At 41.5% G+C, this 24,617-nt stretch overlaps 1 protein-coding gene across 1 annotated transcript in view; it reads right to left on the bottom strand.

The window, feature by feature from the left end:
• Positions 1-24,617, bottom strand: part of LOC126355316 (solute carrier family 22 member 7-like) — a 167,632-nt gene that overhangs the window by 39,590 nt on the left and 103,425 nt on the right. Inside the window, exon 7 of the mRNA XM_050005609.1 lies at positions 13,462-13,676. Coding sequence (XP_049861566.1) covers positions 13,462-13,676 — 215 coding nt within the window. The remainder of the gene's footprint in view (positions 1-13,461; positions 13,677-24,617) is intronic.

Below are 24,617 nucleotides of genomic sequence, written 5' to 3' on the forward strand. Positions count from 1 at the left end.
AGCCAGGAGGTGGATACGAAAGCACATTCGCGCTATCTAGCGAGAAGTGATCAAATTACAGAAAAGAGGAAATGAGGCATTGTATATCGTATTTAACATCACAGGCAACGACAGGAATTAGTGCATGAAAATTGCAACATACAGTGAACAGTTCTATTTTATAAATGAAATATACTTCTAATGTACATAAAAGAATGTGAAACTGCAACAGGGAACCGATGTTTAAGAGTCTACATTGAGGAGAATATCGCAGTTCAGACCATTTTTAATTAGCGGCTCTATACCTTGAAAAAAGGTTTTGTTGCGTAATTGCAACTGTTCGGTCAATGCGAGACAGTCCTTCATAGATAGGTGTTTAAAAATCTCTGGCTCTTCGTAGATGTTAAGCCTAGAGCCTTTTTACTCCCAGTGCAAGAGCTGGTCGTCTTTTACTTCTTTAGGAATATGTCCTGTGATTAACAAATGGCCAGCGAAAGTTGAATTGTAAACATTGGTGCCTTTTTTGCCCAGAAGGTATTCCCTAAATCCTGTCGAAATAGCTCGGCCAGTTTGGCCTATGGAAAAAGCAGGACAATTGCCACAAATAATTTTATAGACATCAGAATTACGCAGACGGGAAAGCGTAGATTTCAAGTTATGTAAGATGTTACTTTTTAAATAATTATTACTGGAGAAGGCTACTCCAAAGTTATATTTATTTTGAAGTAAACGCTGTATCCTGTAGGAAACTGGGTCTGTTAATGGTATAGAGAAAAAATTTTCTTGTCATTAGGTTCAATATTAGAAACGCCTAGGGTGGTGACTGTCTTATTAGTTGTCCTACCAAAAGTACTATCTCCTACAGAAGGAGCATAGCCATTATTAGCAGCCACAGTTCTAATCAGACTGATTTCAGAATTGAGATTTTCAGAAGAATGGTGGCTCTATGAATAGCTGAATGAAAACAGGCAATCTTACGAAAATGCGGGTGTACTGATGTGAATGGTGTAATTTGATCAGAACTGTTCTCCTTGCGGAAGATAGTGAAGCTAACTTTGTCGTCTACTATCATAAGAGTGAGATCTAGAAAATTCAAGTTGACTCTAAGTCTTACTTAATCTATTTCGAAATACAGACACAACCGTCAATGACGCGTGCCCTCCTGCGACTGCCCGTTCGAGTCGCCACATTTAGTAATTGAGAGAAAGTTAGTTGCGAAGACGGAGCAGCATGTTCAATCGGCAATCAGTGGTGTCGTGCTGATGAAGTCTGCGCCACCCCTGAGACTATCCGACGACACGATGACGAAAGTCTCGGAGACATCTTAGCAATTGCAACTCATAACTCTTACTGGACAGCACAACAAAGGAAGTCTGACTACCATTAGCATCTTCGCCCTGAATTACTAGATCCGCATGTGACTAACAGTGTTCTGTTTTCGTTTTCCCTGGAGGAAGTGAGAATGGCTATAATGAAGTTAAAAAAAGGAAAGCACCAGGACATGATACAATACTGGCGGAGGTGTTACATCAGCTTTTAGAACAAAATTTGCCATATATAACAGTGTTATTAAAAGGACGTCTTTTTCAGGGTCAGGTGCCCATTATCTAGAAAAGCCCCAGTTTTATTGTACTAAAAAAAGGGGTAGGCCAGACCCAAAAGAACCGAAGACTTACCGCCCCGTTAGTTAGGTGAATGATCTAGCCAAAGAAGAGGCAACTTTGTGTGCCGCCTCCTGAGGGACCACAGAAACTTAGTAGGAATGAACCCCTTGCAGTACAGTTTCAAGTAAGGGAAATCCACAGAGGATGCGAGAAATCATGCAATGAATACGGGAAACACGTCGGATGACAGGTCTGTTATAGCCATAACGAATGATGTAGCTGGGGCATTTGATAATTTTTGGGACTCTGCTTTTTCAAGAGAGTGAGACGGATGGACTGTCCCAGATGTCTCTGTATCAGTCTGCTAGATTACTGCTCAGAAAGGCAGGAGCAGTTGGAATGTACAGAAGTGAAAATTGTGAAAGACACACTAAAATCCTCACCACAGGGCTCTGTTTGTGGTCCAGAGCTATGGTATGTTGGAATGGCGTCATAAGTCAACCAGCTTCAGAGTATAATAAACGCTAGAGGCAGCATCGTTTACGCTGACGATATGCTAATTATAGTATTTGCTAATATACATGCACAAATAGAAGAAAATAGTGGGGTAGCTCTTGAAAGCCTGAATAACTGGTTCGTGGAAGAGAAATTAACGATAACAGCTAATGAAACAGTAAATGTGTTACTAAAATGAACATTATCAAGAATGACATATCCTGAAATCAGATTAATTGACCAACGCTGGAAACGAAAAGCAGTATTTAGGTATCTTGGAATTAACATCGAAGAAAAGCAAAATATTCATGCACATGTAGAAATTGTTTAGCATTGAGGCATTAAAATTCCAAATAACATAGCAACAATAGGCCGAAAAGCTATTTATCTGCCACTACGTGGCAGAAAAACATCCCAAAACGCAAGCTTGCTTGCTGTTGTGTGCTACTCACACTTGGTCTCACACATCCACAAAAGCAAGGACAGCACAGGCTCTACAGCGAGCACAGAGAAGTGCACGCTTGCGCCTGACAGGCGGGTATAACAACAACACCAACTGAGGCACCGCTGTTGATACTGGGTTTTCTACCTCTAGGCACAGCACTAAGCAAGAGAGGTGAACAATGGCTGTCATAAGTTAAAGGAGGTACAGAGCACAAGAGCTGTATCGAATTAGGAAATAAAAGCACGCATTAATAGAATATGCCAAGGCAAATGGTACTGGGAAAACACAGGTATAAGAAACAACCAGTTCCCTCCTAACTCAAATGGCAAAACGTTTGGGGAATGGTAATGTGCAAATCGACTTTACAAACATACTTGAAAACAGATTTATTGTTTGTCTCTTGAGAACACAGACGGTCAGCTCTGAAAACTTAAAGCGAACTCTGATAACCAGCTTTAAGGAACATTGTTAGCTTTTTAAATCCGACTGCTTACAGTAGAGTAATACATAAAATAAACAAGCAGGAGAAAGAATACCAAGAATCTTAAAGTATACATTTTTCTCCTTAAAACTAATAATAACAACTCACAAATTAGCAAGCTGTTGCCTCGAAATTATTCAAGACAGTCAATTAAACAACAGATACATTTTTTGCAAGTCCGCTGACAACTTTGGGGGGGGGGGGGGGGGGGGGGGAAGGATGGTTGACTGTGGTGCCACAATATTCGTGTTAGTTTTACAAACAATAGGTCGTTCGGTGAACATGCTGGCCTTTTTCCTTACAATAGTCCGTCTACTGGAGCTTCTGCTTAGAGTAATTTGTAACATCTCTAACATAGACCTATTGGCGCCTCTCATAACCAGGGAGACACAGAGCTTAATTAACATGTTTAACAACGGTAACAAACATCGCAAACACCCTCTTTGCCCCCCCACCCCCCCTCCACACACACAGAAACTTCTCAATGAAAAGCAATTAAAATTATTTGAATTATTCCTTGTTATTAAAGCCCCGTATCCAAATTAATTTTAACCTTTAATTTAACCGACTCCAAATTAAGCCAAAAGATGATTGCTCCCTCTCACAACAGCTTAACAAATCAACAGTCTGAGTGCTTTCCACACACTTCAAGTAAGAAGTAACTATTTGGCTACTACGAGCGACACCCCTCGATTTTATGAAACAATTCCACATCAAAAGCAGTGCAAACAGTTTGTACCAGTTACTCGTACTCCGCAAGCTGTGAGTAAGTCGAAAGCTAGTCACTAACACCTCCTCGGTTTACGAGAAGCAACAATCACAGCCCACTTAACCGGACCAGAATTATAAACAGTTCAGTGATCTTCCACATAGATAATCTTTACGTAATGGTTAAGTAAAGAGGAACTCCCTTTGAAGCACAACATATGTAAAGCACAGCAAAACAGCCACAATAGAACATTTTAGGGTTTTTTTAAACATGAATTTCGTACTAAATTATAGCCAACTGAATTTAAGATTCTTCTTAAGGGGCGAAAGAAACTTAAATAGTGAAATATGGGAAATTAATAATATCAAATCACTTAAAATACCCACCTGTTTCGTAACATATACGTTCAGTAGTGCAATCCCCTCCCAAAACAGCATACAATAGCGCAACTGTACTCGTACTTCTACTGTAACCAGGCTGTGGGACGCATAAATATTTTAAACAGCCGCGTAGCCTCCAAACCAACAAAAGAAGTGAACACAGTGCAGATTGGTCCCTCAGACTCGATTACAGAACTATCATCGGACTCGCACTCGGCCACCACACCGGCTCCGCACAAGCACAGCGGGCAACACACACCCCCAATGCACACTGCGCTCGCTCTCCCACTCTGCTAGCAGGGGCGTGGCCCGCCACTTGGCGGAGTTTCTTCGCACCACTACGGAGAGAGCTTGAAGGACTAGAGAGCAACCGACACGCCGCGCGCGATTAAACAGTCTTCCAGCCAAAGACCCTCAGACCAGCGTCTCTGATGAGAAGACTAAACTAAGGACGGCCATCGATAACCAGAGAGGCATTACTCTCGTAGAGAACCCAAACGCGCACGGCTCAGTATGTAAGCAGCCTGTTTATATGTTTGTATGGTAGTAGGGCTACAGACTGTAAGGTAAAGGCGGGACAGCAGAACACTTTTTTCAAAGTGACTTTTACTCGTGCTGAAATCGCAATAAAATTAAGCAAGATTCATGGTGTGAACATTGTATTTTATTATAGATACAGTTGAATTACAGAAAAATTTATAACAAAAGAACATTTTTATGATGTACAAAGGATTGCAAATTTCAATTAATGAGTAAGTGGCGGCACGATGCCGCAGAAGGAAGGGACACATGGCCAATGGCAAAATACATTGAAAATGACATTGACTTTGATTTTTGTTTTTCAGGTCTATTTTTAAGTCGTACACATAAACGACACATGTCCTCATAGAGAGTGCACGATTCATGAAGCCACCTAGAACATCCTATATACTGAACCAGTCAGACGTAGACGATGTATCTTATTGAAGTTCAAGGCACTCTAAACATTCATTTTCTTCGAAATTTAATTCATCGGAGGGACTACCGTGTGGGGAAAATCATCATCATCTTCTGAAACTGAGTCCTCAGACAGACGCTTCTTTTGCGGTTTTATCCCCCTGGTGTTAGGGATTTGATTTATTTTAGCTGCTACACTTTTGTGGGAAAAAGCAAATCCATTCTTGTTTCTTTCAGTGATTTCCTTTCTTTTCGTTGCTATAAAGTCGTCGGATGTAATATATTTGTTGCTGATTGCTTTCTTGTGAATTGATTACTCTGAGGCAGTATAGGAACAGGTGAAACCTTTTCCAGCAATTGTGATGGAGTCTTTCCATGAGGTGTCACTGAGTTGTCATTTACACAGCATCTGCCTTGATCAGTTGGTTGATGAGTAGCCAAATTTGTGCAAGGTTTGCATGCAGGACGGTGTTCTCTTAACACATTTGTTTCAGACCTTGATGTTAATTGCTCATGTGGAGTCAGATCCTTAGAGAAATGTGCAGTAGTTGGTAGTTCAGTATTATTAATGTCTGAAACAAATGCATGGTTTGGAATTACTGCTCTGTCAAGCAGGATAATTCGATTAGCTATAAATCCGGATACACCAATCTGGACAGTGGCAGCAAGAGTCAATGCTTTGAAGAGCAACTCTCCAAAGTGCTGCCTTGTCTTTGATTGCATTACCTACAATCCATGAATGACAAACCTCTTTAAAGTAGGATTTCAGCGGCTTGAGAAATGATCGGTCTACTGGCTGTAAAAATTGCGTCGTGTGCCTAGGCAAACAAATTATCGACACTTCATTTTCAACAGCTATATCCAAGAGGTTGACACAATTCATGAGAGAGCCATGGCAATCTGACAGAAAAAGAGCAGGGTCAGGCTCTTTTCTAGGAAGGAAATGGTTTCTGAAGCTATTCATGAAGATATCAGTTGACATAAACAGATCCTCTCCTCAAAACAACCACTGGTCCTGGAGGCATGTTGCCTTCAGCGTCTTGTTTTTTATTCACTCCTTTATAAATGCAATAAGGTGATAAGAAATTTCCCTCGCCGTCACAGCATGAAACAACCGTTATTGTCTCTCCTGTTTCAGCAAAAGTAATGACAGGGGCATCTCAGCTTCCTTTTGCCGCCACAACCATCCCATGCTCATTGTTTGACTGTAGACCAGTTTCGTCTACGTTGCATATACTACCTGGTCTATCCAAAATCCCATTTTCGGTCAACGCTTGTGTTAACAGATCAAAGTAAGAATTGACTTCGTCTTTTTCATTCCACTCGCTCTAGCTACAGAAAGCCCTCGCGCTTTTCTGATGCTTAAGCCCTCATTGCGTTCTAAAAGTGAGAGAAACCAATCTTTCCCTGCAAGTTTCTTTTCCATGTTGAATTTGTTTCTCAGTCCCATCTGCTCAGCTAAATTGAAAGAAATTCGCCTGACGTCTGACGGTTTGGGAGCAAAGCCACAGGGTTGCAGTTTCTCTATATAGGCAACTAATTTCCTTTCTGCTTCTTTACCTAAGTACGACGATGAACTACACCATCCTTTCTTGAAATGGTGCGTAGCAAGTCTTCTCCTTAATGTTCGTTCTGGCATATTTTTCATTCGAGCTGCTTTGCTTTTAGCATAACATTCCTCTTCGACTAGTTTCACTGCCTCTAATAGATCTTCTGCAGTCCATTCTCCCCTGTCTATTGTTCTAATGCGTTTTGTCGGCATTTTTTCTGTAAAACTAAAACGTATGGACTCCTGTAAACATTGCAGACATTGTGGCATCTGTCCCACAGTAATAGAGCGTCATCTGTCCGTTTCTGTAGGGACAGATGCCGCCCCCCCCCATTTCCAGCTAAGATATTATCGGAAGAAGCCATTACTCGACCGACATAACCTACAATGTTTCTACTGCACAATCTAAATGCAAGTTATACGCTACCAGGCACGTGTCTACTAGTACATACTATTAAAAAGTAATCGTGAAAAATTTCCTTGACTTACATTGGTCTCGAAATGCTGGTTTCTTACATTTCTCGACTGTTTTCCGTTCCTGAAGTACAAAAACGTGGGGGTAAACTGATCTCACCAGCGGTTACAACAACAATGAGCGTCGAGCACACAACAATGTCTGGTGACGAATTTCTTGGAAGTGCGCTGTGTGTCCTCCTGTGTCATCTGTCCCGCCTTTACAATAATTAGCATCTCTGACAGTGCTCTGCGCCCCCGCTAAGAGACTCTGTAGTTAGATGGACTAGTAGTTAGCAGTTAGCGAGCGGACGGCTAGAACATGTGTCCTTCGTGGAGACTCAGCGTTGCTAGGACATGAATTGTAAAATGATGATGGATATAGTTGGTAACGGTTTGGGTAATGGAATTATTAACGACTATATAATTTTAAAACATGGATGGCACATGAGTATGGTAAAATCTGCTAAATACATTGTTTGCTCTTCAACTGAATCTTTCTTGTGCTTTCTTGTGCTTTCTTGTGCTATTCCTATGCCTGCTAGAAGTTCGAGCCTATAGTAGTTAGAATCCTTTTATTTAACTGGCTGTAGTTGCTGCTTGATGTAATTATAATTCGCGTTATGAAGATTTTCTCTGAAGTAAGTGACTTACGAAAAGTATGGGTTCGTGTTAAGATTTCTTCGAATTCAGGGCCATTCTTTTCTGTTAATTATTTTAAGTCATTTTGTCATTTGAGAGAAGACAGATTTCATTGGGCTTGTGTATTGTGGGAATTAAATAAATAGGTTAAGTTTCTGTTGACTTTTTCAGGGAAAATTCCGTAGGTCAGTGCTAAAGTGATAAAAATAAGTATCGGTACACTACGTTCAGTTGCACTCTGCAGTTTAAGTAGACACAAGAACGCTTCAAGTCACTTAAAAGAAACAAGAATGACATACTACGTTCTAACCAAGGGCGCTGTACGCTACCTGTCAGGTCGTGGTCCGTATCCCAGGTACTTAAAAATACGACATCGCACCACAGACACTTGTGAATGTCGATCAATCGGCATCCTGCAACACATCGTCTGGAAATGTGCCAATACAAAAGTTGTTACAAACCAGATTAGGAACTATTACAGCATTCTGTAAAACACAGAAGCGCCAAAGAAAGTAGTATAGGCTTGCGTATTCAAATACAGAGATTTGTTAACAGGCAGAACATGGCACCGCGGTCGGCAACACCTACACAAGACAAAAAGTGTCTGGCGTAGTTGTTAGATCGGTTACTGCTGATACAATTGCTGGTTATCAATATTTAGGTAAGTTTCAACGTACTGTTATAGGCGGCGCATGAGCGATGGGACAAAGTATCTCCACGGTAACAATGAAGTTGGCATTTTCTCTTACGACCATCTCACGAGTGTACCATGAATATCAGGAATCCGATAAAACATCTAATCTCCGACACCGTAGCGGGCGGAAACCGATCCTGCAAGGACAGGAACCACGACGACTGAAGAGAATCGTTCAACGTGGCAGAAGAGCAACCCTTCCGCAAATTGCTGCAAATTTCAATGCTGGGGCATCAGAAAGTGTCAGCGTGCTAACCATTATACGGAATATCATCGATATGGGCTTTCGGAGCTGGAGGCCCAGTCTTGTAACCTCTATGACTGCACGACACAAAGCTTTACGCTTCACCTGGGCCCATCAAAACCGACATTGGACTCTTGATGACTAGAAACAAGTTGCCTAGTTGAACCAGCCTCGTTTCAAACTATATCGAGTGGAAGGACGTGTACAGATATGGAGATAACCTCATGAATCCATGGACCTTGGATGTCAGCATGGGATTGTTCAAGCTGGTGGAGGCTCTATAACGGTGTCAGACATGTGCAGTTGGAGGGATGTGGGTACCCTGATACGTCTAGATGCGACTGTGACAGGTAACACGTACGTAAGTATCCTGTCGAATCAACTGCATCCATTCTTGTCCATTGTGCATTCCGACGGACTTGGGCAATTCCAGCAGGACAATGCGTCACCCCACACGTCCATAGCTGTTACAGAGTGGTTCTAGGAACACTCTTCTGAGTTCAAAAACCTCCTTTGGCCTCCAAACTCCCCAGAGGTGAATATTATTCAACATATTTGGGATGCCTTGTAGCACCCGCTCGGACTGATTTATTGGCATATTTGAAGCATCTTTGTGTCAATACCCCCAGCACTACTTGAGACACTTTCAAGTCCATGCCACATCGTGCTTCAGCACTTCGGCGTGCCGTAGGGGCCCTACACAGTATTAGGAATGTGTACAAGTGTCTTTAGCTCTTCGTTATATAATAAGGAATAACGAACTGTGGCACAACCTGAACTCGCATAAATATAAAATAATAATGAAATACAAGCCTACATGGCTGGGAGAAAACGAAAAATAGACCATACATTATGATGAGACGCGCCACAGCCTGACATCCACTTAATATTCAGGAAGCAGTGAGAAGACGAGCTTTTGAAAAGACCAGGAAGGACTCCGTGAGACCCTGAAGCCATCTCGCAATCTCTGCGCCTTGTATGGCTCAGCAGTACAGCCCCTGTGAATCAGATGTTAGTGCACCTGGGGCTAACCATACAGAGAGATATGCAGCTTGGTTCTGATACCAAGTACAGTAGTGTATTGTAATCTTGTTTAGTGTATTGCTGTATGGTGTAGTGAAATCCAGAAAAGGGTAATGGACCAGTAGCCGATACTTTCTGGATTCCGGGTGAACAGGTATCTGTCCACCAGATGGCTAAATGGTAGCACGTAGAGCTATTGTTTTCTTTGTTAGGACATTTAGGTATTCTAAGTCGAATTTTTTTACTCTTTAAATATCACAAGGGTACAACTTACACATTTGAAAGTACCCAAATCATACGTGTTATATATTCATGCCAAATAATGTACAAGGTTCGGTCTATTTTTTTATGGTGATAATAGACTGAAAGAAAGTGGCAAATAAAACAAAAAAGTAAAAAAGTATGGGCCAGAGTCAGATGGGACTTATTAAAATACGAGGCATACTCCTGTTCTGACACGAGGGAAAGTGGTGCTGACGAGACACAAGCTGAGATGTGCCATGAGCTCTTTATCATTGTTGGTACTGGCTGTGGTTGGAAAAAAAGAACAGCGATGTGCAGACGACTGTGTCTGGTTCTGGTTCAGCGTTTGTGTGTTAATGTTGTGTAATCATTAAGATGGGGCCACTGCAATGCCTATTACTGCAATGGAAAATACGTTTCAGTAAATGATTCTAGATGAACTGTATCACAGAGCGTACCTCATTTTTTTCGAATTTGTTCAACTGACTTTTTTTCCGATACATAACAGCAGGCCTAGTTCGAATTACTGGTCCAATTTATGTGGTCCTTTTGCCAATATAAGAGTGGGCTGTCTCCATGTGTTCTAATTCTCTATCGTCTACTGTTTGTTGTTAATTAGTGGAATGGTGTCTATTCAGCTATTCTGCTTTGCCTAGCATTAATTGCAGCTCGTTCTCAGCGGTAGAGTTGCTTATTGCAGTCAGTGTTCTGTGTTATTGTAAATCTGTCTGAGGAGCAAGAATTTTACTAGGATTATTTTGTAATATATATTAAGGTAATGTGTATTTTTTTCTCAGATGAAATCTTATCTGTTATAGGCTGAACAATTTGAATGATGGACAAAGATTCCTTTCAGAAAATTTATCGACGTGATGGACCGGCATCAGACAAGACTGGCGTAACGTGTATTTCTTGAACTAGGTGCTGGTCACCGTTCTTGTATAATAATTTTCCTATGCTCACTTATTTATAGCATTATGTCATTAATAACTGTGTTTAAAATTTGTTGAGTAACTACACCCACACAATCCTCAGCCACTTTCCACAACTAAGATTTTCTCCACAACACCTGCAAGACTATACCTCACTGTATATTGCCGTTGTTATTACACAAGATGTGCCACCTGCTGAGTGTCTACAAAATAACTGAAATTCCAATACATTGGTAACTGACGACCTAATTGGGATATTTGTGTAGTGAATAAAATATTACTTAAGAAATGCCAGACTTGTAATTGCTTGAGTTGTCAAACTCATGTTCAGATCGAACTGTAAGTGTTTGAGTACCAGAAATGAGCCATATTGGGCTCATGTTATGCGTTGGTTTAAACCTTATTTCCTATTCTGTGTTTGGTTAGCTGCAGTTATTGCGATTATGCTGTTGTTCTCCGTTTCCATGAGAAACAGCAGCGGTGTGCACCGATATTCATACTGTGTATTATCCGTGATCTGGTGCCTATAGTTTCCAGCTGTGCTGTGTGCGAGCAGTCGGTCGGTTGGTGTGGAGCAGCGAGGAAATTTCAGCGTGGCGTAGTTTGGCCAGGCCCCCTGGCGGTATCTACGCAGTGTCAGAGTAAGTGGGGCTGTTATCATTGCTACGAGGTCTGTGGCTTACCGACACTGGACACGAAAGCAGAGTTAGGATTGAATTTATCAAAAAGGCAAGACTGTTCAGTTTGTGCCGTCTGGTTCTCGTTGTTGGCTGTTGGGACATTCCCGCAAGCAACAACGAGTGTGTTCGAGTTAGCGAACGTTTAGCCACCGTCCAGTGGAGTCTAACTGTATTTGGTTATTTACAATTGAAGTGCACCAACGGAAGTTTATGCCCTGTGGCCGTTAATATTCCGGTTACCTGTCCCGACCGCAGACGTAAATTCAGGCACTGTCCTCTCCTCACCGTGTTGCCGCTGTCCAGCACGGTGTGTAGTTTGACAGCTTAATGTATGCCTGGTTGTGGGTGTCCATGGTTGTTACGTTTTGCATTGAACTCAGGGTTGTGTGCTGGTAGAGTGGAGCGCAAGTTAACTTGTCGGTGGGTCCACTGACTGTCTGTTCGTTGGGTTGTCGTTGCATCGAGAATGACTAAGCCGAGTTGCTGTCTCACTTAAGTGAAGGTTAGAATTTTATGTGATGGCCGACCCCCGAAACACCTGTGCGGCGTTAGTTGAACTGCCTTTGCTTATTTTCTGTTGTGTGTATTTGTATGGGTCATAGCAGACGGAATTGAATTAAAGTTGAATTGTTTTTAGTGCTGTTTTAAGTCATGGGCCTTCAGCCGTTTTAAAATTAAACGTTTCTTGCTTGTCAGTTGTTAGGCTCTTTGGGCCTTCAGACTGATTAATATATTTTTTAAAGATAATGCCTTGGGCCTCCTGCCCACTAAAAATTATTTTAGATGTGTTTAAAGTCATGGGCCTTCAACTGTTTAAAATTAAGGTTCCTTTCTTGTGAAGTATTAGATTGTTTGGAGCCTTAAACTTAATTTAAGATAAGGCTTTGTTGCTGAAATTTATTTTACCGTGAGTTTTAAGTTATGGGGTCTTCAGACGTTTTTATATTAAGGATCTTTGTCTTTCGAGCATCAGACTGATTGAGGCCTTCAGCTTAATTGAAGATGCCTTCTGCCTTGTGTTTCTTTTATTTAATTTTACCTTGAGTCTTAAATCATGGACCTTCAGCCGTATTTGAACTAAGGTTGTTGCTTTTCAAGTGTTAGATTTTGGGCCTTTAGCCCAAATTTAGAACTGAGGCCTTCTGCCCTCTAAATGCTCTCTTTGGCGTCTGAATTTAGAGTTCGTGTTTTATAGCCATTTTTTTAAACAAATAAAGTGGTTGTGCCCTTAAGGCGTCAGATAGTGTGGCCTATTCAGCTGATAACTAAGTTCAAGGATTTTTCTGTACTTTTTGGCCAAAAAAATAATGTTATATGAGTCCGAGTGCAACTGACAGCCGCTCATTTTGGCCCCTTTCAACAATTCTACCTGTCCTGTCCTGCGGGTTTAGCAGCGCATTTCAAGCAGGTATTCATTCTTTCACTTTCTTTCTACTGCCATGTTTTTTCAGTCTGTGAAATCTGATGATAAATACGATTGAATTTGATTTCAGTCAGAATGTAAACGTACATGTTGACAATTAGTGAAAGACATATATCTACTACCAAACGATATTTCAGCTCTTCCCACTGGGCTCATTGGGGTACCGTCAATCTATTTCACCCATATCACTTTCTTTAATCATTTCATGAATTCAATTACTGATACATCCACAAAGCAAAGTGGGATACAACGCATCAGAGGCTGCACTGAAGTGAACTCTTTCCTTGAGTTTGTGTCTGTTACAGGTTAAAGAACATGCGCTTTACGACACCACATCCAGAGTAACAGAATCGCAGTTCTAAACATATCGTATTGAATGAGTTTATGCTATGGTTCCGATATAGTATGAGATGTTACAGAGTGGCTTCAACGATTATGAAAGAACAGCCAAGCTACAGGAAGGGAACGCAGAATGTCATAAACCGTGGGAGAAATACTACACTACAGAACAGAGCATCCAGAGGAAAGTTTACAGTATACGCAGCTTACCCCTCAGCATGCAGAAGGTGGCTGCGCAGGTGACCCCTGCCAGCAGGGCACAGCCCACAGCGGTCCAGCGGCGGCCGAATCGAGCGGCGCACACGTGGACGACGCAGACAGAGGGCAGCTGCACCGCGCCCTGCGCCACCACCGTCAGGAAGGGATTCACGCCCACACCTCCAGCCAGCAATACCAGCGAGTACTGCGTCAGTACGTGCGCACACCTGCTCGAAGCAGTAAATAGTATGAAGTAAATAGTAAGTCATTTGCATGCTCCCCGCGTCATAACTTTCATCTCTAGCTATCATATGAAACGTTAGTGTGAAGTGTGATACATTTTTTCTGTGTAATATGTATGTACTTGACTTTTATTTATTTTTTATTTTTTTATTTATTGTTCCGTGCGACCAAATGAAGGAAAAGTCTCCATGGTCATGGAACGAATCAGTACATGAAATTATAACACGATATTAGAGACAGATAAAATTAAATATAAAAAAACATATTCAGGTGACAAGTCGTAAATTTAAATAAAGTATAACAACAATGTAACACTGGAATTCGCTTAATTTTTTAGCTCTTCCAAGAGCTCCTCGAAAGAATAGAAGGAGTGAGCCATGAGGAGACTCCTCAGTAAAGACGTAAAAGAGTTTGGGCTACTGCTAAGGTTTTTGAGTTCTTGTGGTAGGTTATTGAAAATGGATGCAGCAGAATACTGCACTCCTTTCTGCACAAAAGTCGAGGAAGTGCATTCCACATGCAGATATGACTTCCTGCCTAGTATTAACTGAGTGAAAGCTGCTAACTCTTGGTAATAGGCTAATATTGCTAACAACAAATGACATTAAAGAAAATACATAATGTGAGGGCAATGTCAGACTATTGAAAAGTGGTCGACAAGAGGTTCTCGAACTTACACCACATATAGCTCGAACAACCCATTTTTTAGCCAAAAATACCCTTTCTGAATCACAAGAATTACCCCAAAAAATAATACCATACGATATAAGCGTATGAAAATATGCGAAGTAGACTACTTTTCGTGTTGAACTGTCACTTATTTCTGATACTGTTCTAATGGTAATAAAGCAGCATTTACTTTCTGAACAAGATCCTTAACATGGGCTTTCCACAACAGCTTACTATCTATCCGAACGCCTTGGAACTTGAACTGCTCCGTCTCGCTTATTATATGCCAATTCTGTCTGATCAAAGTATCGGTTCTTGTAGAATTGTGAGTTAGAGACTATAAAATCTGAGTCTCACTGTGATTTAGCATCAAATTATTTTCCACAATCCACGAACTTATTTCACGAACTACGTTATTTGATACTGTTTTAATATTACACACAAGATCCTTCACTATCAAGCTGGTGCCATCAGCAAACAGAAATATTTTTGAATCACCTGTAATACTATTAGGCATATCATTTATATAAATAAGAAACAGCAGTGGCCCAGCACCAACCCTTGGGGAACGCCCCACTTAACAGAGCCCCATTGGGACTGAACATCACTACCACTCTCAGTATTGCGGAGAATTACCTCCTGCTTTCTGTTCTTAAAGTAAGAGGCGAACCAGTTGTAAGCTACTCCCCTTACTCCATAATGGTCCAACTTTTGCAGTAATATTATGTGGTCAACACAGTCAAAAGCCTTCGTTAAATCAAAGAAAACACCTACCGTTCGTAACCTATCATTTAATCCTTCCAAAACCTCACAGACAAAAGAGAATATTGCATTTTCAGTTGTGAAACCGTTTCTAAAAGGAAACTGAACATTTGACAGCAAATTATGTGATTTTAAATGCTCCAGTAACCTTTGTACATACAACTTCCTCGATAACTGTAGCAAACACCAATGGCATAGAAATAGGTCTATAATTGTCAACATTATCCCTGTCTCCCTTTTTATAAAGTGGCTTCACTACCGGTCAGGAAACCGACCACTCCTAAAGGAACAGTTACAGATATGGCTACGTACTGGGCTCCAGTATAGTTAAGTTATAGTTAAGAAAATGAATTTTCTTAATACCAGGGTTAGCAAGAAAGACTTAATTCTCATCTCAAAAGAATCATTATTATTTCGCACAGAGGTGGAAAGAGTCACGCAATACCTCCTAAGAATGTGTTGGACCTCTTTTTCCCTAACGTAGGCCAGCAGATTGACGTGACAGCTAGTAGGAAATCCGCTGCAGAAGTGTTTTTTTTTTGTGGTTTTAGAGCGCACAGATACAATGGTCATTAGCGCCCAAACTAATGGACATGACATGACAGGCGGGAATGTAGTTGTAGCGGAAGGAGAGGAAGAAATGTTTACAGGCGAATATGGGCTTGGGGCAAGGAATGAGAGAGGTGAAAGACTAATTGAGTTGTGAAAGGTAGTAGCAGCGAAAACTATGTTCAAGAATCACAGGAGGAGGAGGAGGAGGTATAGAAGTGTTAAGGAATGACGAGATAAGCTTGAACTCGAAGAGTATAAATACAGCAATAAGGAATAGCTCAGTAGGCAGTAGAACTGGAGTAGACGTCTCTAGAAAGGGCAATCACAGTAGCTGCAAAGGAAAACTTATGTGCAAAGAAGATAACTACGAATACAGAAAAGATACTTCCGTTGTTCGATGAAAGAAGGAGGTACAAAAATGTTTAGGGATATTCATGAATACAGAAATACAAGTCAGAGAGAAACGAAATAAATAGGAAGTGGAGAGAAGCTAGGACGAAATGGAAGAAATCTAAAAGGAGACGGTTGTCGTAAAGGACTGACTGAGCATATAAGAAAGTCGAAGCAATCGTCGGTGAAATTAAAAGCAGGGTTGTTAACATAGATAGTGCAAAGAAAATTCCAGTGTTAAATGCAGAGGACAGAGAGTTTACATGGTGAGATAACATATAAGGCCTCTATGAAGGCGAAGATTTGACTGATGTGACAGAAGACGAAACAGGAATCCATATAGAGGAGACTGAATTTGAAAGAATTTTGTAGGAGTTAAGATCAAATAAGGCAGAAGGGATAGATAATATTCCAACAGAATTTTTTAATCATGGGGGAAGGGGGGGGGGGGGAATGACAACTAAATGGCTGTTCACGTTGAGCAGAATGTACGACTCTGGCAACATACCATCTGACTTTCGCCATAATATCATTCACACAGTTCCGAAGTGTACAAGAAGTTACAAGTGAGAGAGTCATCGCAGAAAAGGCTAAACAGATCATGTATGCAGTAGGTGACAAGAATAATATAAAGGAAAACGGAAAGGAAAGTAGATGATGTGGTAGATGGCGATCATTTTGAGTTTAGGAAAGGTAAATTTAGAGAGAAGCAATTCTGACGCTGAGGTTGATAATGGAAGCAAAACTAAAGGAAAACCCAGATATATTCATACGATTTGTCGACCTGGAAAATCGTTCGACAGTGATTAATTGTGCAAGACATTCGAAATTCCGAGAAATATCGGAGTAAACTAAAGGGAGAGAAGAGCCAAGAGGGATAATAAGAATGGGCGACCAACAAGGAAGTGCTGAGATTAATGAGAGTGTAAGACAGGGAAGTTATCTTCAACTCCTACTCTCCAATCTGTATACCGAAGGACCAATGATAGAAATTAAAGAAACGTTTACGAGCTGGGTTAAAATTCAAGGTTAAAGGATATCAACATTACGATTTGGCGATAACGTTGCTACCCCGAGAGAAAACAAAGAATAATTAATGCTGTGTCGAAGGAAATGAGTACAAGATTTGGAGTGAGAGTAAATAGAAGACGAAAGTAATGAGAAGTAGTAGAATGAGAACAGCGAGGATCTTAAGATCAGGACTGATGGTCGCGAAGTAGATGAAGCTAAGGAATTCTGTTACCTAGGAAGAAAAGTAACTAATGACGGATGGAGCAAAGAGGACATCAAAAGCCGAGTATCAATGGTAAAAAGGGCATTCCTGGCCAAGGGGGTTTACTGGTATCAAACACAGATCTTAATTTGAAGATGAAATTTCAAAGAATGTACGTTTGGAGTAAAGTACTGTATGTAAGTGAAACGCGGACTGTTTGGAAACCAAACAGAAAAAAAAATACAGAAATATTTGAGATATAGTTTTACAGGAGAATGTTGAAAATTAGAGTTACTGATACGGTAAGGAATGGAGGTATTCTGCACAGAATCGTAGAGAAAAGGAATATGTGGGTAACACTGACAAGGAGAAGCGACAGGAATGATAGAATACCGTTTACATCATGAGGGAATGTCTTCGAAGGGTGAAAACTGCAGAGAGAGACTGAGATTGGATTATATCCAGCAAATAATTGAGAACGTAGGTTGCAGGTGTTATTCTGAGATGAAGAGATTGGCACAGGTGACGAATTCTTGGCTGGCCGCATCAAACCAGACGGGGGACTGATCACTAAAAAAAGGAAAAAATTACTGTCAGCAATCAGTGTGCCCGACACTGAAACAGGAAGCCGGCCGGAGTGGACGAGCGTTTCTAGGCGCCTCAGTCCAGAACCGCGCGACTGCTACGGTCGCAGGTTCGAATCCTACCCCGGGCATGGATGTGTGTGATGTCGTTAGGTTAGTTAGGTTTACGTTCTAGGCGACTGATGACCTCAGATGTTAAGTCCCATAGTGCTCAGAGCCATTTGAACCATTTTGAACTGAAAGAGGAAAGTTAGTAAATAACGGCCTAGACCACACATCCTAAGGTGCTTGCCCCCATATAGATGCAGACGATTGTTATTTCCTGGCTGGGTATTTCACTCACATATGTCATTCTTGTTTTTACATTACTGCGCCTGATGAGGAAAACATTTCAGGTAGATTATATCTAATGACGACATGTGTTTGCATCTCTATGAGTATCATCTTTACCGTGTCCTGAGGGACGATCTATTGCACTTGAGACAGGCCTCAAATTGCCGGCACCTCGTGGTCGTGCAGTAGCGTTCTCGCTTCACACGCCGGGTTCCTGGGTTCGATTCCTGGCGGGGTCACGGATTTTCTCTGACTCGTGATGGGTGGGTGTTGTGTGGTGTCCTTAGGTTAGTTAAATTTAAGTAGTTCCAAGTTCTAGGGGACTGATGACCTTAGATGTTAAGTCCCATAGAGCTCAGAGCCATTTGAACCATTTTCGAACAGGCCTCAAAGTAGAAATTATAATATTGGACATTAAAATTTAATTACACTGAAAGTCCGGCAGTATTCTGACGGAAAAGTTTGACAACGACAGTGGTCTGAGAGAAATAAAAGGTGATTCCTAATTGTTGACGTAGCGCCCTGTTTATGTCAATGTACAGTCTTAGATATAAAAACGGATTGTCGTCCGGCCGGCACAGAGACTAAGTCCGAGTCGTTCACTTAAGGTGGCCAATAAAACTGATCACCCTTGACAACTTTTAAGTCCGGCCATCTGCACAAACTGGCAACACTGTAAGATGCGGACGTGTTAGGAGGAAGAGCTGTCTACTTCTAATATGTTGTCGCCTTGTTTGAGCCCTTGGTCTAGAAGAGCCGGTACGGTAGCTCAGGGTGTTCGGTCATAGGGCTGCGTGCTTCCTGCAACTAAAAAAAAAAAAAAAAAAAGGAGTCAAGGAACCAACGATCAATTTCAACGGATGTCTTGTGACGTCCGCCCCGACCAACCGCAACGTACTATATCGAACAAAATGAGGGAAAAAAAAGCGGGTTCGGTCAGAGGGTTACGTGCCCACTGTAATAAAAAAGAAACTGAGTTAACCGATCATCAACGAACTTAAACCGATGTCTTACGACGTCCGTCCTGAGCAGACGCAACGAACAAAAGCAAACAAAATGAAATTAATAAAAAAAATGGTAATCATCGTGCTTTGTGAACTTATGGTCGCCCGTCGCGTCCAACTGTATTTTTTTTCCTCATTTCGGCCGTCGTCTAAAGTTATGAGGCTAGTTGAACATCGAAGATAATTCGCTTCACATTCTACCCATCTGCAATAACAAGTACTTCCAGAAACAATTGCGCAGGACAGCTCGCGGCTGCGTCGCGATCAGAACAGCTTACGCTCGAGCGTTTCCTCGCGCTGCAGCGGCTACCGGCTACCGGCCAAACGCCACGCGCGGCCTGAAACCCGGCGCCGCCCATGTGAACGTGGCGCCACGCTGTCAGTGTATGTATCAACTGTTATTTTCGAATTTGAAGTTGTAGTTATCATGTTGCAGTTAAGCATTGGATTTTGCATACCTGAAAATCATGAACTATGTTTAAGCATTGTAAAATTAAGTCGCAAGTGGGAAAAGGTGTAAGATCTGCAACACAATATTTACTTTTGGCGTAACAGAGGGGTGAATGCAGAAGAGGCAGCTAGAAAGATCTGAACTGTGAGAGGAGCGAGTGCGTTTGGGAAAAATACGCCAGAAAAACATATTCTTGTTTGAACAAAGATCGTTCTGCCATGAATGATTTTCCAAATTAAGGAAGTCTCGACTACTGATATATGTGATGGATTATCATTTAACCATCATGTGACATTTTCATTTAAGAGGTGAAGTTCAGAAGTCTGGTGTAGGAGTACTACATGCTCTAATGCCAAACAACCAAAATCGTTGGAGTGACTTTTATTGAACGTCATCAGGTTGCTCATTGAGCATTCCTATGCAGTTCTGTTACTGGTCACGAGTTATGATGGCTTCATCGCTAACTTCCTAAGAAGAGATGAAAGGCTGAGTGCCACTAAAAGACGTAAACTCGAGCAAAGGTTAGTGTGAACATAATATTATACATCTGATAGTGTTTTGGGCTGCGAATTCTGCCTCAAGGGGTGTGTTAATCACAGCTGTAATTTGTTGCCATAAACTGAGAAATCTTTCGGTCGCAGTGCAAGAACATCGACCAACAAAAGTACACCACCTGTGCTACTGCATTATAACGCACTCTGTTGATTTGAGAAACAAAACTATCCAGGAGACTGATAGGAAAGTCGTCTCTCAGGCACTTGTATTGACAGTGAAATCCTGTCACAAGCACTTGTCCTTCTCTTCATATACTCGTAAAACTTTACCTGCCCTGCTTCTGATCGATCAACCGTAAAGGCGAAAATACTCTTCAAACAACACTAGTTTAATGACATCGTTGGAACCAGTAGGTCTCTACAGGCGTAGGAATTGTAAACTAGCATTGGCAGATTGTATTAGATATCGTGGAAGGAAATTCTGCTGCTGATTGATTTCTCTTTGATGATTATTGTTGCCTTCAGTAAACTAATGGAAAATGCAATTAAAATATTCACTCTACCAATAAAAAAGTAAATTCAGCTTTCTACGGAAAAAATTACGAGGGCACCCTATCTTAATAAAGCATTAAGTATCTGTAAGGCGATTGAGCCTATTTTAACACAATTTAGTAGGATATTACCGACTTTTGTCTTCGAAAAGGTCTGTATTTACTTCATGTCCTGTATAATTCGCAAGTATTACGAAAATGTGGCAGTCCATAGACAAAATCACGTATCCACAACAACGAAAAATTTGTCGGCAGAAAATAAAAGTGGCATTATGAATTTTGCAGTACCGAAAGGTTTTTAGCTCTGACAGTATGAGGTACTAAAAGTAGCAAGACAAATTTTGCTCTAGCGTGGTCTTACGAGTCCCTTATTGAGGTTGTATCTGCCTGCTTGTAGCTCTGCTACAAAAGATTTAAAAAGCTGGTTTTCAGCGAGTCTCGAAAAGCGAACGAAGGCAGCGTACACCTGACAAGCAAGCACGTTACCTAGAAGCTAGCGAACAGGTGGCGTGTGTTCGCCTTTCTTATTGGCCTAGTAGCCACTATGACAGATAAATCGGAACATAAGAGACGAGAGTGGTAGTATTTCCCGTGTGGAACGACTTTAGTTAACTCAAAAGCATTAACTGACATCCTTATGTGACATTTCAAGAGAAAATCACACTATTCAATTGAAATGACACGGTCATATCAAGTGACCATAGCAGGATAGTTCTCTGCCATCAAGGAAGTAAATCGTCCGTCACAGAGTTGCCAAACATATTCTGCGCTGTTGACATGTTTCAGTTATACTGCTAGGAAGGATACCAGCTGATGTATTCTGTGACAGACCTCAGAAGTGACTATAGCTTCGTCTCAAAGTTGCGGGTGGCAAGGGCCGCAATATCCTCAACATATGTCAATGAGTCTTAGCATTTCTGTAACTAGGTTTAGGGGTTAGAGTGTAATTACTTGTAATACATCGATGCAAACTAAATGTCATAAATTAATAGATGCAACAATTATTTGAGTTTTACTGTCTGAATCGGACCGAAACCTTGAGCGTATTTACCAGACGAGATTCACAATTTTGGAGATTCTGCAGTGGTTGAGCTGGCAATGTAAGTTTGCCGTACATTACTGTTATTGAGATCACTGTCATTGGCACATCCGCCAGAAGACAGACATGGCCTGGCTTCATGTTGTAATTTTTTCTGACCGATATTCAGCCTTAGCTCGAAACGTGAAGACTTAAAGGTGAATTCGAATATTCCATATGGCGAAAATTTGATGTTTCTCCTCTTCCAGCTCTAACATTCAAAAAACAGTTACAATAAGCGGCAGATAAGCGCCTGTGAACCAACAATTATTAATGCAGTCGTAATTAGTGGAATCTGACATATTCCATATGTCATCAGATAATTGTGAAAAACTACTTTTTCATCTGCACAACACCGTAATATGAGCTCAAGGGTTTCATAGGATTCCTACACTTAATTTCGTTGTGATCGTTTTCAGTGACAGTAGGGGACGAGCAAACCACCTGACTTGAAATGTACTTTTGTAGGGGTTTTTGAACCTTTGGCTATAGTTGCAGTAGCACGTCCAGTGAGGTATCAAGAATGTGAGCAATCACTCATTGCTGTAATATTGGCTAGAGCAGAAAGAAACAGGTTTCCGACAAAGTAAACGATGAGAGACACTGTCGCTGTCACTTATTAAAGAGTAATTGTTCAGAAAATTACAACTATATATAGTGAAATGAGTGGGTTGATGCAGCTTCAGTCCGGCAATATCACTGAGTTGACAAATATTTTCCGAATAGCACTAAAGATGCGTGCGTGCGTGTGTGTGTGTGTGTGTGTGTGTGTGTGTGTGTGTGTGTGTGTGTGTGTGTGTGTCTGTTCTTTTGGACATTGCCGAAAGAACAGACAGTACTAATCGAAATAGACAGCCTTGTTAAACAAATAAATATCGAAGGAGAGATGTCCACGCTGTCATCGGAGTTAAAATAGAACAACGGCGTCAGATGAAAATTTGTACCTGACCATGTTCGAACCTGGATTCGCAGTGTGTTTTCATTCGGACATGTCCAAAAGAACCGCCACCATACATGTATCCATATTCAGGTTGTTTCAGGAGGAACAGTAGATATTTTAGCAGGTGGTAGTACAGAGGAATTGCATAAAAAATTCCAAATAAAGGCGCCCGCTTTTTATTGAGTACAGAGATACAGCTGTTAGTTCGTAACCCTAACAAACTCAAAGGAAAGGCAAATGAGGACGTTCAAAGTAGATTTTCGAAAATGTTCCCACCAACTTCAATGCACATTGGTCTTCTCTTGATAAAACCACGTGTAGCTCTTCTGAGGTCGTCTTTGCGTTCTTTTATGAGGGCTGCACTAATCATAATCCGAACGATCAAATCGGATCTCCGTTTTAATTTTTCTTTGTAAACTTCGCCTTTAACCATCCCTGCAGACAAAAATCCGAAGAGATAAGGTCCGTGGACGTTGGTGGCCAAGAAAAGTACCCATACCTACTGATCCATCTTCCGAGAAACATTAGGCTTAGATAATGTCCCCTGATGACTAGAATATAAAGGAGCCCCGTCCTGCTGGTGGAACATAAGCAGTCTTTTAACGAAAGGAACCTCTTCCGATAACGCTGGAAGCTCATTTGCAAAAATATTGTAGAGAACTGGATCCTGTAAGGACCGACATAAGAAACGAAACTCAACTATATGATCTCAATAAAAGTTGGACACATGTTACATAGCATTTTTTATACAATTTGTCTATATTACCACCTCCTACAATATTTACTATTCCTCCTAAAACATCCTGTATAATTGTTAAGGCTCGACGGGTCATCGGAAGTTTTCAGTGCTAGACGCACGACATCGTCCAAACCCTCACGAGAATACAGTGTGGCCGCGAGTGAGTGGAATAATGGCCTAGAGGGGGGGGGGGGGGGGGGGGGAGAGAGGGCGGTAAGTACAGCGCATGTGGTGTGCGGCAAAGATGGGAATTCGCGTCTGACGAGGAGCGTTAGTAGATAGGTGCTGAGAAGTTGGCTGCCCTGTCGCGATAGTGTCCACAGCCGGAGGTTGGAGTCCTCCCTCCGGCATGGGTGTTTGTGTAGTCCTTAGCGTAACTTAGTTTAGGTTAGGTTACGTAGTGAGTAAAGCTAGGTACCGATGACCTAAGCAGCTTGGACCTATAAGATCTTACCACAAATATACAGAATTTTAATCCAAAGTACTGCATCTCCGTTCTTACAATAGTGCAACAGGTGTGCATTGGTTAGATGTAACTGAAGAGAAACTCGAGCTCGGATTGTGGTTCAGGGCGAATTCCAAGCGCATGGCTGCGAACAATTGGGAGCGGAAACTTAATGTCATCTGAGCCTTGTTGAACGACCATAACATGAGATCGTTAGACCGACTGCAGAAAGTTCACTTCATAAATACACACATACTCAGCAAAGTATATCATGTCGCAGCAGTCTTACCGATACCGCAGGTCACCACACTTAAAATACTAACTGCAGCATGTTGGTATGTGTGGAAACCAAATATGTTCAAAGATCCAGAATGAGATTTCCACTCTGCAGCGGAGTGTGCGCTGATATGAAACTTCCTGGCAGATTAAAACTGTGTGCCCGACCGAGACTCGAACTCGGGACCTTTGCCTTTCGCGGGCAAGTGCTCTACCATCTGAGCTACCGAAGCACGACTGACGCCCGGTACTCATAGCTTTACTTCTGCCAGTATCCGTCTCCTACCTTCAAAACTTTACAGAAGCTCTCCTGCGAACCTTGCAGAACTAGCACTTCTGAAAGAAAGGATATTGCGGAGACATTTCATAGCCACAGCCTGGGGCTGTTTTAATCTGCCAGGAAGTTTCATATCAGCGCACACTCCGCTGCAGAGTGAAAATCTC

The sequence above is a fragment of the Schistocerca gregaria genome, chromosome 3 (assembly GCF_023897955.1).
Source record: "Schistocerca gregaria isolate iqSchGreg1 chromosome 3, iqSchGreg1.2, whole genome shotgun sequence".
Taxonomy (NCBI): domain Eukaryota; kingdom Metazoa; phylum Arthropoda; class Insecta; order Orthoptera; family Acrididae; genus Schistocerca; species Schistocerca gregaria.